We start from the raw sequence: 16006 nt of genomic DNA, 5'->3' as shown, positions 1-16006 counted from the left end.
CTTGAACACAACACATTTTCCAACAGAGAAAAGCAAATAATATAAGCAAAATCATGCTTTAATAGATTTTTTGTTTATTCATAGCCTTATAAATTCCAAAAGGCAAAATAAGGTCTTCCTTCAACATTGATGGAAAGTGCTGATTTGTAGTGGCGAGTCCTTTCAGACGGCATTCGCGGCTCCTCGATGAATTTTACTCATCCATTTGAGAAATAAAAGACGGCTCAATTTTCACAGAATACACCCACATATATTTTCTTTGTACTTCACATCTTGTTCTGAGTCTGTCTACAAATGCTTGGTCATTTGCTCATTAGCACAGTCTGTGCCCATAAAAAATTTCCAAACAAATTCTGAGCATTTTTTCCTAAATTTACATAACCATACCATGAAAATAGTTTTTTTTTTGTATTACTGTTGAGCTTTTTTATCCTATTCCTATTTCAAAATCTACATTCCAAATGTTTAAAATTTGATTATAATTGAAATTGACATATTAGAAAAAATGTCCTTTTTTATGGATGAACAACACAATCCCATTGCTAACTTTTTATTTTGTTTTATTTAATATGTTTAACACGTTTTTTAAAACAAACAATGTAATTTTAAACATAAAAGAACAAAATAAACTTATCTGACAGTAAAGAAAAAACAAGTAAAACATTTTAAAAAAACACTTTTTATATTTCATTTTCATGTCCTGTTACTCATTCAGGCGCGCCTGACTTTTGCCTTTTCATAAAACTTCCTCTTCCCCCCATCTCCAGGTTCTTGCCAGCTTACGAACAGTGAGAAGTAACTTTGCTGTTCTGACACATCTCCAAGATCGCTTGGGAAACAAGTAAGAACTAGACAGCAGACTGAATGACTAATCGCTTATTGTCTTTGTTTCATTAAAAAAAAAAAAAACAATCTGCATTTGTGTTCCAGATGGCCACCAGGCAGCACCCAGCCACCCATATGTAAACCATGTCTCGCAGGTGAGTGGTAGCAACTCAAAATAAAGCCTGTTCGGCACAGAAACACAAACACTGATTTCAACAGATTAAGTTGATGTGCAGTTTTGACCACAGAATCAAATTCTTTAGTCAATAATAGTTGGTAACAGGATATCAGACGGGGATCACTTTACCTCCTCCGGACTTGCAGCGTGTGCTTGTGTGACCTTTCAGAGGAGCCCTATCAGAAGCTAGCGATGGAGACGCTGGAGGAGCTGGACTGGTGTCTGGATCAGCTTGAGACGCTGCAGACGAGACACTCAGTGAGCGATATGGCGTCCAATAAGGTAAACAAACAGCAGAGTCAGCCTTGAACTCACTTTAGGAACTTAAAGTCTCTCTAACGGCACATCAGCTCCTGAGGTTCTGTATTTATTTGACGTGCTTTAGGAAACTAAGCGTTGCACAGTGAAAGAGGTCTCTATGACAATCAAACTTCCTATGTGAGAGGGAAGACGGTGAGCAGTGTCAGCAGAGACAGCAGTGATGGCTGGTTCCTCCCTCAGCTGAAACAGTTAAACAGCATCACTCTCCTTGGCTCCTCCATCCCATAATCAGCCAATCAGATTCCTCGCATCCCTCTAGACCTTGAAGCTATACAAGTGTGATTGGTCAGTTAGGGGAGGGGTTGTGTTGCTGGAGAGGCGGGCTGAAGGCCAGTAGGGAGGAGGAGGGAGGGGGGGGGGGTCTTTGCAGCCTCTCCCTTCTTCCTTTTTTATGTTTCTTACTGACACTGTGTAACATTAGCTGGACAAGAGACTGCAGTCCCAAAGCGTTCTCTCGTGATGTTACAGCACTTCTTCATCCTTCACCTCCCCACCCCTGGACCCCCCCACACACATCCTCCCCCTTCATCTCCAAGACTCCTGGTACCGTGGGAACTTTCCTTTTCTTATGGACCTCTCTTGACATTCAGACAGTCCCTGCTGCTCACTGGGCAGGAGTTTGAAGACAGTTTGCAGCAGATCAATAAGTGAACATTTTGGGATTTCAGCTGATCTAGCACCAGCATGTGTGGGCTGACATGCTTCAGCTGGCTTTCTGGGTTCCTCTCTGCTGGAGACTCAGACAGGTGAGTGATGGGGGGGTGTTGCTGGCTTTCCTTGTTTACAGCATCTCTATTGATTGGCAGTGCAGGCTTTGCAGGGGGCTGAGTGAGCCCATCTGTTAGAGCTGGATCTACAAACAAACTGAGCCGTACTACGTTGTGTGCTACAGTTAGGTTGGAATAAACAAAAGATAAATAAATAGGAAACATCACACAGCAGTTTGTGTTGACAGACTCGGGGACAGTGAAATTCAGTGACAGCCGAAACAAACCAGAGCGTGAACAGAGCCATGTTTTGGTTGTAGTGGTGCATGATGTTTGGATGGACCCACATGTGTGTCACATAGTAGTCGTGTAACAACTGCAGCATTACTCTCTCACAGATATGCCTCCTCCTCCCCTCTCAGCCCCCACGTGCTGAGGCTGTTACATAAGCCGAGTGGAAACTACCACTGTGGATAAAATCCTCACAGAATCCGAGTGGGTTTGCGTTCCTGAACTTTTAGACGCACAGTTTGTTTTATCCAAGTTTTAATGCCTTTTGAATGGAACCAGCTTTATCTGGTGGTATAGATTTTCCAGGTGGTGTTCTTGTTGAAGGTGAAACTGTAGACTGTCATCTGCTCTGACAGAAATAAATGTGAGCCTGAGCCAGTGAGTGCTGCAGTGCTCCAGGTCCTCATGCTGTTGTTTAATGCCTCACAGACTGGGACTCTTTCAGATGTAAACAATGAATGCACTTAATCGGTTATTTCAGGATTTTTTTTAAATACATTTGTAAAGTATTTTTAATCACTTTGTATTACCATATTGCTATTTTAGCTCGTGTTTGACACTGCAGTGTAGTCCTGACACCATGAGTTGCCTCCTCATAGCAAGAAGCGTGTTTTTGATGTACTTTTTCATACAAGTTTCCTATTTTTGTTCGTCTACAACCTGAAACTAATAGTCGTATTGCATCAAAGTCTAACTCTTCAATTGTTTTTACATTCATATTGATGTATGCATATGCAGACTTGAGAAGTTACTCCTCAAGCTATGAACACACCGGGCATGTGACCCGCATTCAACTGTGTGTTCTTGAATGCGCCCATAAGTTTCTCAATGGACAACCAAGGAGGGGCTTCCTCTTCTTTTTCTTTTTCTACTGTTTAGTAGTGCATGTCTGCCACCTACAGATGAGGGAGGCTTGGTGTGAAATGGCGAAACGGTGCAAATCCTGCGAATCTTGTTCCAGGCTTTTTCTTTCACAGCTCTATTATGATATATGAAAGACTTGGTGTCAAAGAATTCTGGCCGAGCACAAACGGCAATTATTAATTTTTTCTCCACGATTAATTTTCAAACAGTTGGCACTTCAGTAAAAAAAAGGGGTGCTCTTTATTTAACCCTCACTTGCGCTTCCATCCATCTATGAGTTTTTTTTTTCATCTGCTGCATTTGCACGCTCATTTTACTGTTAGTTTCATAAATATACGGTGCATCTTTAGTAACTTGTGGGCTCTTTTTTGAAGCAGCTGCTCAGAAATGCAACCTTGTCCTTTCTGCTGGAACTACAGACTCCTTGAACTGACAGCTTCTTCTTGTTTTCTTGTGCGGCTACAGTTTAAGAGGATGCTGAACCGCGAGCTGACGCAACTGTCAGAGACGAGCCGCTCAGGGAATCAGGTGTCAGAGTTCATCGCCAACACCTTCCTCGGTGAGTTTAACACTTTGTCTAAAAGGAAAGGTTCGCCTAAAGTAATACATGCACACTTCAAGCTGTTAAAACTTAGTTTTGTGTAACAAAACCCATGAGAATAAATGCTTCCGATATTTTTATTGTGCCAAAACCGGTTACTGAAATAGGCTGGACAGGGGCGAGGTGCCTCACAGTGAGAAGGTTTTGTTCAAATCTCAGCATGTTTCCATCATGCATGTGTGGGTTTTCTCTGGGTACTCCGGCTTACTCGCACAGTCCAAAAACTTGCTTCAATAATTTGGTATCTGTGAGCTGCCCCTACATGTGGTTGAGTGTGAGTGTATGAGTGTGTAGCCCTGCAACAGACGGGAGACCTATTCATGGTGTTCCTCGCCTTTACCCACAGTAGCTGGGCTGGCTTAAGAGTCATGTGACGCCGAAAGGGATTCAATCTATTCTGGAGATGGATGGATAGAGGGTTACTTATATGCTGATCACACATTTTATAGATTTAAACGTGTAAAAGTGTCTTTTTTTTTGCCATTTATACCAATTCTAACAAGCGTTAGGATGCTTGACAGAATGAACTGTTTGGTTCTTGAAGAAACTGATTTGCATACCTGCAGTACTTGTGCTTGTTGTTGTTTGTGCTGTCAGCTGTGTAATTTTTTTTCTTCTATCCTGACCCAAATTGTGACTACCGGTACCTTCATGCATCAAGCAAGAGAAGTGCAGAATATGAGTTTCATCTGATGGTTAAAAAAAAAAAAACTTTAATTTTTTTGGTTTTCCTATTAAGGCTAAAGCAAAAGGCAGAAAGTATAAAAAGAAAATGAAAGTTCCGCTCCGATCATCTTTTGATCTACTGTAAAATGTTGCCAGTCGTCTTTGAATTAGGATTATGACGTTTTAGCCCAAATCAGAAATGCTTCTTTAAGCCATATTTTCTCACACACATCTGTGTATATATGTATGAATGTATATACATACATACGTATGTATATATATATACGTATGTATATACATATATATATATATATATATATATACATACATACGTACGTACGTACGTACGTACGTACGTACGTACGTATGTATGTATGTATGTATGTATGTATGTATGTATGTATGTATGTATGTATGTATGTATGTATGTATGTATGTATGTATGTATGTATGTATGTATGTATGTATGTATGTATGTATGTATGTATGTATGTATGTATGTATGTATGTATGTATGTATGTATGTATGTATTTATATGCATACATGTGTGTGTATGTATGTATATATATGTACATACATACATACATACATAAATATGTCTTCCATCATTGTGGGTCTTTAAAAAAAACTTAGTAACATCAAAACTAGGAGAGAAAAAACATAAAACCCTGTTCTTATTCAATGAGCGAGATGTTTTGAGGAGAGAGGGAGGCTTTGAGGAGGAAACAGTTTAGGAGAGGATTTTTTTAAAGGGATCAATTCTTTTTTAATAACTAAAAAAATAAGAAGAAAGGATTGAGCAGAGGATTGACAGTGAAAAAGACAAATGGAGAAGGTGAGGATTTGTCCTCTAAAATCGAAGGAGGTGCGGCAACAGACAGCATTCCCGGACACATTGTGTGGCGTTGTCGTAGCAACAGGGTGCAATATTATTCGACGGCGTGTTGCATCAATAGCGGGCTAAGTCTTCGGCAGCCCCTCTGGCAGGATGGTCCAGCCAAACAAAGATGGAGCTGTCAGTGGAGGGCTGTTTTGAGATGACTGCCTCAAGCCTGGTTGCGTTTGGAAATGAACACCATGGCTCTGGGTGTGAGGAAGAGGAGGCACTGTGAGAGAGGTGAGAGAGGCTAGACAGAGCCTCGTGTGGAGCTGCCATCCAGGTCGCTGTGCATTTTTACAGTGCTCGCATGAAGGCTGAGATGTGGATGTGAAGCTGCTGAAAATCATGGCTGGAGGGTGTTAGAGGGACGGGAAGTGAAGCAGTCTGTTTGGGAAGACAATGGGATCGTTTTTCTCCTAATATGTAGTGAAATGCTGGAGTCATTTTAACACGTCTGCTATAACAGCTCTTGGGTGTTGACAAATTATGCTGAGCTCTCATTTTATTGTTGAAAACTGTGTTTTGCCTTTGTCCCTCGTGGGTAAAAATATATCCTTGTTTTATTTTTTAACCATCCAGATATATCAAAATTTTAAATACATAGACAGAGGGATTAAAATGATCTTACCCATGCATGTTTTTTACTGCTGGATGGACAACTCCCACAGGACAACAGAAAAAAGCTGCTAACTTCCACAATGAAAAGTTTCAAGTTTTGTCTATCTTTGGGGGGGCAAAATCGTTGCAGCCTTCATTGTTGAGTTAATAATTAAGGGACATTTTTACCTAATTTAGAGAAAATTCGTCTCTTTCTTAAGTTTCTATGGCAGGGTTCTGCAACCTGAGACTCCAAACATGCGGCTCTTTCATTTCTCCATGGTGGCTCTTTGGCTTTGAAGAAAATGTGGACAATTTGAATAAAAAATAGGTTTTGGTTAATCTGTTCTCAGTGAATTGTTTTGTCAAATGTCAAATAGCTGAACAAAAATTATGGTAGCAAGGAGTTTTTCTTCTGTGAGAGTAGAGTAAGTAAGTATTAAGATTATCTGTTTAAAAATGTTTATTCAATTTTTAACATAATTTCAACACAATTACAAACAACTCCCCTCCCCCTGCTGTCCAAAATTCCTCAAAATGTAGCTGCATTATAATAATAGATTATGTCTACAAAATTATTACAGTATCTTATTGCAGTTACATGTACAGAAATAAAAAGTTGGATTCTACAGCAATGTAGTCGTTTTTATAATCAATAGCAGAAGATGAAACTGGACAAAGAAGCACCAAAATCATAATGACAGAAAACACCATGTTTGACTTGGTTCTCTTGCATATTTTATTCACATAAATCTGCTGCAGCAGAAGGACCTTATTGAACACAGGGTGTATTTTATTTTGAAAGAAACTTGTAACTACTGGTGTCAAAAGCAAAAAGTTAAACCATTATAAAACCATTATAATTCAACTGTAGAAAATATTTATAAAGTGTATTTAAGAAATGAATGGATTAAAAGCCACAAAAACATGAAAAAAGTGTTTTTTCTAAATGTTAAAATGGGACTTTGCGGTTCCCGTTGGGTTTTTGTCAATAAGTATAAAAGTATAAAAGACCTGGACCCAGTGGTTGTGTTAGTTTTTTACTTCAGCTTGTAAATTTAGTAATTTTTTGACACTTTCACTAAAAAATAAGAATGAAAAACCTGAAAGTCTAAATGCATGACATTTGATGAAAGTACTTAAAAATCATTCCATTTGGGAGAAGCTAGCTCTGCCTCTCTATGAAAAACAACTAGCAGAGGCTCCGACTGACCTGAACAGGAGGAAGCAGGCGTACAAAAAGATGAACAGATGGACTGATGGCCTCAATTTGACATATCTTTGTGTTTGTTTTCCAGAGAAGCAACATGACGTGGAGATTCTGTCTCCACCTCTTAAAGAGAAGGAGAAGAAGAAGAGGCCGATGTCACAGATCAGCGGCGTGAAAAAGGCAACGCAAAGCCCGAGTTTACCACCTGCAAGCATCTCTCGCTTCGGAGTCAACACACCACATGAGAGCCTGCTGGCCAAAGTAGGAATGCACATGTATGTGCACTGAAAGAATCACATAAAAAGCACTGTTGTCTCACTTGTAGTGTTGATATTTTCCCAGGAAATTGAGGATATTGATCGGTGGGGAATGGACATTTTTAAGATTGCAGAATATTCAGGAAACCGCCCTCTGACAGTGATCATGTACTCCATCTTCCAGGTAAGAGGGTCCATCCCTCTTCTACTACCTAATCAGTCTAAAAAGATGTATTATTTAAAAGGTTTGCTTTGTAATAATCTTAAAAGTAACCTAATAGTTTTAGGCATCACTTTCTTATTTGTTCTGTGGTTTTCTTATTTTTCAATCCATTTCTTCTACACATTTCACTTGTATGTTATAATTTTTTTATTCATGCGTTTTGTTTTGACTTCTCATTTCTTGTAGGAGCGAGATCTTCTGAAAACCTTTAAGATTCAAGCTGACACCTTTATCACCTTCATGATGACATTAGAGGACCATTACCATGCAGACGTAGCCTATCACAACAACATCCATGCAGCTGACGTGGTGCAGTCCACCCATGTCCTCTTGTCCACACCTGCTTTGGAGGTGAGCTGAGTAACAAAATCTCATTAAGTGCAGATTGTGAACTTGAGACAAACCATTTCCAGGTAGGTGTCATTTAACATCTGCTTTTTTATCTTGAATGACCCTGATTGCTCATCTTTCTTCATCCTAGGCTGTGTTCACAGACTTGGAGATCATGGCTGCTCTGTTTGCCAGCGCCATTCATGATGTCGACCATCCAGGAGTCACAAACCAGTTCCTCATCAACACCAGTATGTTCCCCTGGGTTTCTGCTCTCAGCATACAGAAGACTCTCCTTTAGTGGAGTTTCTTTTCACATACAAAGAAAGTGTGTTGTTTTAGGAGTTACCTACTAATCAGTTTGGACTAAACCTCTGGTTATCCAGTTTTTAACTAACTTACTACTGTTTTTTTGAAAGTTTATGCACTAACCTTTGATGGCAGAATGATTGTTGTCCTTGTTTGCACTCTATCTCTCTCTCAGGGACTACAGTCCAAAATTAGCTTAATAGATAATCTCTATCAAATTTACAGAAATATTTATTAGTTGGTTGTTTACTATCCTTTCTTAAATAAAGATTTTGCCTAATATAAGTATTAATTTTGTACAGAAGCTATTTCAATTTTTGCTCAGTTTTGAAGTTCCCTTTAGGTCTCTACTTTTTTATTTAATTTCAGTGCAGAAAGTGCTAGAAACAAGCATCAAAAACTACTTTTCAATAAAATAGCTGCAAAAGATAAATAATGTATTTATAAATAATACTGGCAACAAGATCTTTCTATAGTAGTTTGAATATTGAACCTCTGTTTTTGTACATGTTTTTATGGAATCTGTACATGTTGGCTAATTCCATTGTTAATCCAGTTTTAGTTTTAGTTTAATCATTGTCTCCAGAATTAATCAGATTATCTGGGACTTTTGCTCAAATCAGCTTAGTTGTATTTTACACAACTTCCTGTTTGTTCCTGCAGGTTCTGAGTTGGCGCTGATGTACAACGACGCATCAGTGCTGGAGAACCACCACCTTGCTGTGGGCTTCAAACTTCTGCAGGAAGAAAACTGTGACATTTTTGAGAACCTCAGCAAGAAGCAGAAAGACTCCCTCCGCAAGATGGTCATAGATATGGTGAGTGCATAAACATGCTGACTTTGTAATCTTTAACATGATCTGTAGAATTGAACAGATGCAAAATGAAGCCCGATGTGGCACGGCCATGTTCACTGGAGTTTACCCCGCCCACCTCTTTAGTTCCAAAAACTGGCAATTTTATTCAAATTGTTGTGAATCAGGAGCAGACACAAAAATGCAGTTGAAAAAAGTGTAGCCGTGACGTACGAGTTACTACGGCAAGCCACGGGCTCCATTCTGGTGCATCTACTTGTAAACAACTAGATCCATGTACGTCTTTGTTTTCCTTGTCTGAGCTGGCATCTGGCTCAAAACTGTTCAGCTGGATAGCTCTAATATATAATTATAATATACCATTTTCGTTGCACGGGTAATGTTAGGTTTGGGTGCAAGGTGTAAACAGAAGGATGATGGGAAGGGAGCGGGCTTACACCGCACCAATGGTCCGACCCACAAATGAGATTCAAATTTCTAATGACCGCCCTGCAAAAACAATAACTTATATTTTGATGCTGTCTCAAAAAAATGGCATAATCTTAATCAAAAGACCACTGGGAATGCTTTAAAAATTGATTCAAAAAGTTTAAATGTGTTTGTTTTAAATCATTTCTTGTACTAATTGCCCTCTGTAGGTGCTGGCCACAGATATGTCCAAACACATAAACTTCTTGGCAGACATGAAAACAATGGTGGAGACGAAGAAGGTGACAAATTTGGGAGTGCTGCTGCTAGACAACTACTCTGACCGCATCCAGGTTTGAGATAATATTGATACTGATACTTTAATTGTGTTTGTGGTTATTAAAAGGATTGCTAACTATCTAATCTAAGTCTGTGTTTGTAATCAATGTTTTCTTGAAAGAGGTGTAATGTTGTCAGTCTGTCATTGAAGGCAAAGTTTGGGATGTTGTTTCTGCAGGTTCTACAGAACATGGTCCATTGTGCTGACTTAAGCAACCCAACCAAACCTCTGGAGCTTTACCGTAAGTGGACAGACCGCATCATGGTGGAGTTGTTCACGCAGGGAGACAGAGAACGGGAGAAAGGCATGGAGATTAGTCCCATGTGTGATAAACAGAATGCCTCCATAGAGAAGACTCAGGTAAATTCTCCTGTCATGCATTTAAAAAAAACATTGATTTTCTATTTATGTGTCATAAAATTTTGCATTTTATTTCTCAAAGATTGCATTTCATAATTTCGTAGAATTCTGATCCATGTGCTTCATATTTTTGTTGAAAGACTTGAAGAACCTAGTTGTAATATTTTAAATGAATGTTCACGTTTTAAATGTTTGGTTTCACTGTTCTTTAATTTTTTTTCCATTGTTGAAGTAAAGTTATTTTGCCCCTTTTTTAATTTTTGGAACTAGGTGGGGTTCATTGACTATGTTGTGCACCCGCTGTGGGAAACCTGGGCAGACCTAGTTCACCCTGACGCCCAGGAGATCCTGGATACTCTTGAGGACAATCGGGAGTGGTATCAGAGCATGATCCCACGCAGCCCTTCACCCACGAGCCCAGAAGAGCACCACAATGAGGGGAGGCCATCCGATGGAGCTGTCGGGACAGGAGGCCTTGCTCATTTAGGAGGTGGAGGAGACAAGTTCCAGTTTGAACTCACGCTTGAGGAAGAGGAGGAAGAAGTGGACTCTGACCTGGAAAGCCCCATAGAGGAGGAGTCACAGACATCGAGGGACAGACATCTAGACTCTTCCTCCCCCTCTCTTTCTCCAGACCCCCGTAACAGCAGGTACCGCCCCCCATCGCCTCACCCCTCTAGGACTCTGAATCAGACTTCGATGTCAGTGCGGAGCCTCAACTCCCACAGGATGCTGGCCTCCCCGGGGCGGGAAGCTGTTCAGGACAGAGAGCCAAGCCAGGACGGTGACAGAGTGACCTGCCTGCACATGGGCACGTAATAATCAGCACAAGCTGCCCTGCCACAGAGACACGAGTGCTGGGCATAGGGAGGTGTGAGCAGGGCAAGCCTTTACCAATAAAGTCTGTAAGATTACCACAGTCCCTTTACACTGGAGAAACCTCTCTGGAAAAAACACAGGAACGTTCTTCCTCTGTCTTTTCTTTTTTTTTTTTTTCAGCAAGATGAGTTATTTTAGTCTCCGTCTGAGTGCCTGATTCGGCCTATTAGTCCAGTCCTGGCTTGGAGTAGCTTCAGTCTGAGGATTTCCAGACAACAACCGCTCATTTAACTGGGAAGAGGAGTGGAGCCGAGGCTTCCACACAAAGAAAGGATAACGAAGTTAAAGGAAATGTCTTCCTTCAAAATAACTGTGACATTCAAATGTGCAGCGAATTTGGATCGCGGTGGTGTGACAGGGTCCTGGAAACTATTTTGCACCATAGATTTACCTTGGGATACAATTTTAATAAGTTCTGGTTGGGATAAATGAGTATGATTTCTGTGTTTGAGAATGAATCGTGAGACAAATCACCTAACCAAATCCGAGATTTAGATAAGCAAGAAGAAAATTGATGGACCTCAAACCTCAGGGTATGAAGAGAAACCTAATTCTAATGTAGCAAAGATGTACGGGGTACTGCTGATCTTACCTTGAACTGTCCTTCCTAATAGGCTCCAAACCAGAGACCAATGCGGTTTTGCTGAACAAAAGGGTCTCTTCATACACGTGAAACCCTTTAACAGAGAATTAGACAACTGTAGTTGACTGAATCCCTAAACCAGCTTGTAGCATCACAGAAACAGCATTCTGTACCCCTCTCTCAGCTAACTGAAGAAACAATAGACACCACCTGTATGATTAGTTTTAGCTTTAATTTATTTTTTACCTAAGATGATTGTAAAAAAAATTGTGTTTCAAGTTTAACTTTTCATACTGTTCCTTGTTGTGCGTTTGCAGGTGTTGTGTGCATTTCTGTGCTTCGAAAAAAAGCATTTTTTGATTCAGGGTGCCTCCGGTTCGCAGTAGCACTTTACCGTCTCTGCCGTTCTGCTCTTCTTTCTAGTCACAAAGGGCTCGACGCACAACAGGCCAACTGATCACAAAAAAAATAGTTCAGGATATTCTATAGCAGGCACCAGGAAGCAGGGCAGGAAACAGTGAAAAGCCTCAGCAAAGGGTATGATTGACCAGCATGAGGCCCTCTAGTGGTAAAAGTTGGAAATACAATACCCGAAGTTTTGCAAGAGATAAATCTGCTATTATGAGGTTTCAAACTCACTCAGATGTTTCAAAAGTGTATTTTTTTGATGGCACAAAGATATGTGATACGTTTTGATGATCTCTATGGCAAAATCTAACTACAGCAAAAGTCTGTAGCTTCAATATTGGTTCTCCTGTAAATCAGTGTGCCTTCTAATGTGGCTCCGTGTGAGAACAGCCCTTTGAAATGCTGATCTGGTTCAACTTTGCTTTAAGTAAGGGATCATGAGAGCTCAACAAGAGTCCAACCGGATCTGTTTAAAGCACATGCCAAACTTTTAACTCAATTAGGAACATTCCTGAAGGAGAAAAAAAATGAATGCAGCCACAGATTTGAAGACACTCATCAAAGTTTCATTAGAATGTTCCTCGAATTGACTATCTAATTGCTCTATGATAAGTAAAATAGAGGTCTGTTGTTGTGCCCTGCTGACAGGTTCTGCTGTAGAGCTCAGTTTTGGAAACAAAAGTGTAAAACTAAGGTTACAGGTCATCCTTAATATGTGGAGTTTAATTTTTGGATGAAAATATACCAGAGGTGTTGGCACACACACACACACACACCTGCCAGCCTACATTACTGGACATTTTTACACTAAAGATTTTAAACCGATGATTGTGTCATTAATTTTACAGTGTTAGTTTTTACCAAATGAGACACGTTAACAGTATTTTAAAGCCGACATTTTCTTAGATTTTGTGCCGTTTAGGTTCTTTAGCCCTTTCTGCTATTCGAATAGCTGAGACTTGAAAATTTGTGTGTCATGATTGTATGTACTCAGTCCAGAGTTGCATTTGTTCCCATCTCTGAGTAGAAATTCAATGAAGAACAGTGGTGGACAAAATTGTTGGTACCCCTCAGTTAAAGAAAGAAAGTCCACAATGCTCACTGAAATGACTTGAAACATTCAAAAGTAACAATAAATTCAAATTTATTGAAAATTAAATAATCAAAATCAGCCATTACTTTTGAGTTGTGGAATTATGTAAAAAATCAAACTAATGAAATCGGGCTAGACAAAATTTATGGTACCTCCATAAAAGACTGAGAACTGATTGCCCAGGGGGTCATGATGAACACAGGTATGTCCTTCAATTGACATCCTAGCTGTTTTCAAACCCATAATCAAAAGAGCCCAGAACAACCTCCAAAGACATTAAAGGTGAACTCCTTTCAAGGTACATCAGTGTCAGATCGCACCATTCGTCGTTATTTGAGCCAGAGTGGACTTCATGTGAAAAGACCAAGGAGGACACCACTGTTGAAAGGAAATCATAAAAAAGCCAGACTGGAAATTTTAAAAATGCATGTTGACAAGCCACAAAGCTTCTGGGAAAATGTCCTTTGGACAGATGAGACAAAACTGGAGCTTTTTGGTAAGGCACATCAGCTCTGTGTTCGTAGACTCAAAAATGAAGCATACAACGAAAAGAACAATGTCCCTACTGTGAAACATGGAGGAGGCTCAGTTCTGTTTTGGGGCTGCTTTGCTGCATCTGGAACAGGGTGTCTTGAAAGTTGTGCAAGGTAAAATGAAATCTCCAGATTATCAAGGCATTCTAGATAGAAATGTGCTGCCTAGTGTCAGAAAGCTTGGTCTCAGTCGCAGGTCATGGGTCTTCCAACAGGACAACGATCCAAACACACAGCCAAAAACCCCCAAGAATGGCTCAGAGAAAAGCGTTGGACTATTCTGAAGTGGCCTTCTATGAGCCCAGATCTGAATCCCATTGAACATCTGTGGAAGGAGCTGAAACATGCCATTTGGAGAAGACACCCGTCAAACCTGAGACAACTGGAGCTGTTTGCTCATGAGGAGTGGGCCAAAATACCTGTGGACAGGTGCAGAAGGCTCATTGACAAATACAGAAACCGTTTCATTGCAGTGATTGCCTCAAAAGGTTGTGCAACAAAATATTAAGTTATGGGTACCATCATTTTTGTCCAGCCATATTTCATTAGTTTGTTATTTTTAAATAATTCTGTTAATCAACAACTCAAAAGTAATGGCTGATATTTTTTAATCTTCAATAAATTTTAATTTATTGTTACTTTTGAACGTTTCAAGTCATTTCAGTGAGCATTGTGGACTTTCTTTAACCGAAGGGTACCAACAATGTTGTCCACCCCTGTAAGTAAGCACTACAGAAGATACAATGCACTTCCTGGTTAGGCAGAAGTAGAGAAACACTAGTCCAGCAGTATTTCATTAACTCAGCTAGAGAGCTTTATTGATCAGCCTTACTGTACAGGTGATAGGAGAGGCTGTGCCTTGTGTTGAGGGACCATTTGCTCCACCAGAGATGCTGATCCTCAGACTGTTTGACTCCATTTTCCTCTGATAAAACCTCTGGGGTTTAGATTCCAATAAATTTTTTAGCTTTTTTAAAAAATGTTTTTAGGTTGTAAATCTCAGCCAGTTAAAGGAAATAAATCAAAGACCTTTCATTCCATATTCTGGTCAAGTTTGTCATTTCATGCCATAAAAGGAGCTGTCAGGTGCATCCGTCAGCATTATCACCGAAAAACATCTTCATTCGACGGAGCTTTACACTTTGTCTCACTGTGAAATGTTTTCTGGGTGCTGTAACTTTTCCACTAAGCTTCCACTTGTGATTGACGCCACAGACTAAGAAACATTACCTGGCAAAAATAGGCTTTTATTTTGATGGATTAAGATTGCATTTGAGTTTTAAAAGAGGAAAGGAAATATTTAAAAAAAAGAAAACAGCAGAAATTTTCCACTAGACCTTAATTCCGATTGGAGTCGGACAAACAACTTACTTTAGTTTTTAACCCTTGTGCTATCCTATGGGGTCAAGATGACCATTGACGTGTTCTCCCTACCATGACAAAGGTGGATAAAGGTGCAGAGGATTTCATGTAATCCATGGAAACCAGTGAAGATCACAAATCATTGAAGAAAAGAAGTTCAGCGCACTGTCTAGTGGGTCTAGATGACCTCACTCCCAATGTCAAAGTGCCTAGGATAGCACAAGGGTTAAGAGAAGTGGGACTTCAATTAGCTGGGAAATTTTCAAACATCATTTTCATACTGAAGTTCTTCTGCTAGATGGGAGAATTGAATAACAGTCTGAGGAAATTTGCCAGCATTTGGAATTCAGCATCATGGTCCATCACAGGGACAAAACAGTGCCACATAGTGTTCAATATGACAACAAGCAGGAGAATCCCCGTTTTTGCTTTGTCGTGTCAATACTGCCTTTATTACTGTTCATGCTGTGTTGTGCAAATGTATAAAAAGATATTTATTCTTCAAATGTGTCCGTCCAGACAAAGTACTGTAACATAGGACATTGATTTTATGTTCTGAAGCCTAAAAATCAAGTACTTTACAAGTATGTATACAAGTATGTCACTCCAATGTTTTTTGTCTAAAAAAAAAGTATATTTTTGTTTCACATTTTAAGCCAAAAGTCTCTGGAGTTCAGGGTGTTTTAAAGGGGAATTGCCAATAAATCACATAATGGAAATTGTATGTGTTTTTATTTATTTTTAACCTTTGACTTTATGAAGGACTTAAAAAGAACAACCTTGTAATCTTAAAATGTCCAACTTTGTCCCAAATTCTTTGGAGGGTTTGTATTTTTTTTTTAAAGTAAAATCAAAAGCCAAATCTGTGTGTTGAGGTTTTTATCCCCCCCCCCAGATATGTAACCCTTGTGCTATCTTAGATGACCCCACCCTTACTTTGACGTGTTCTTCCTACCAAGACAAAG

The 16006-nt window shown here is 39.7% G+C and overlaps 1 protein-coding gene across 7 annotated transcripts in view; it reads left to right on the top strand.

Moving 5' to 3' along the window:
• The window catches only part of pde4c (phosphodiesterase 4C), a 95365-nt gene extending 81947 nt beyond the window's left edge, over positions 1 to 13418 (top strand). For all 7 annotated transcript variants that reach the window (XM_023954245.1, XM_023954247.1, XM_023954248.1 and 4 more), the window contains 12 exons: positions 768 to 841; positions 931 to 980; positions 1173 to 1285; positions 3652 to 3745; positions 7230 to 7402; positions 7484 to 7582; positions 7808 to 7972; positions 8103 to 8202; positions 8924 to 9078; positions 9714 to 9836; positions 10001 to 10183; positions 10454 to 13418. In XM_023954245.1, coding sequence (XP_023810013.1) covers positions 768 to 841; positions 931 to 980; positions 1173 to 1285; positions 3652 to 3745; positions 7230 to 7402; positions 7484 to 7582; positions 7808 to 7972; positions 8103 to 8202; positions 8924 to 9078; positions 9714 to 9836; positions 10001 to 10183; positions 10454 to 11002 — 1878 coding nt within the window. In that variant the 3' untranslated portion in view covers positions 11003 to 13418. The remainder of the gene's footprint in view (positions 1 to 767; positions 842 to 930; positions 981 to 1172; positions 1286 to 3651; positions 3746 to 7229; positions 7403 to 7483; positions 7583 to 7807; positions 7973 to 8102; positions 8203 to 8923; positions 9079 to 9713; positions 9837 to 10000; positions 10184 to 10453) is intronic.
• The last annotated feature ends 2588 nt before the right edge of the window (positions 13419 to 16006 follow it).

The sequence above is a fragment of the Oryzias latipes genome, chromosome 4 (assembly GCF_002234675.1).
Source record: "Oryzias latipes chromosome 4, ASM223467v1".
In the NCBI taxonomy this organism is placed as follows: domain Eukaryota; kingdom Metazoa; phylum Chordata; class Actinopteri; order Beloniformes; family Adrianichthyidae; genus Oryzias; species Oryzias latipes.
The sequence above is the reverse complement of the archived record's forward strand: the minus strand, read 5'-3'. Positions and strand labels throughout refer to the sequence as shown.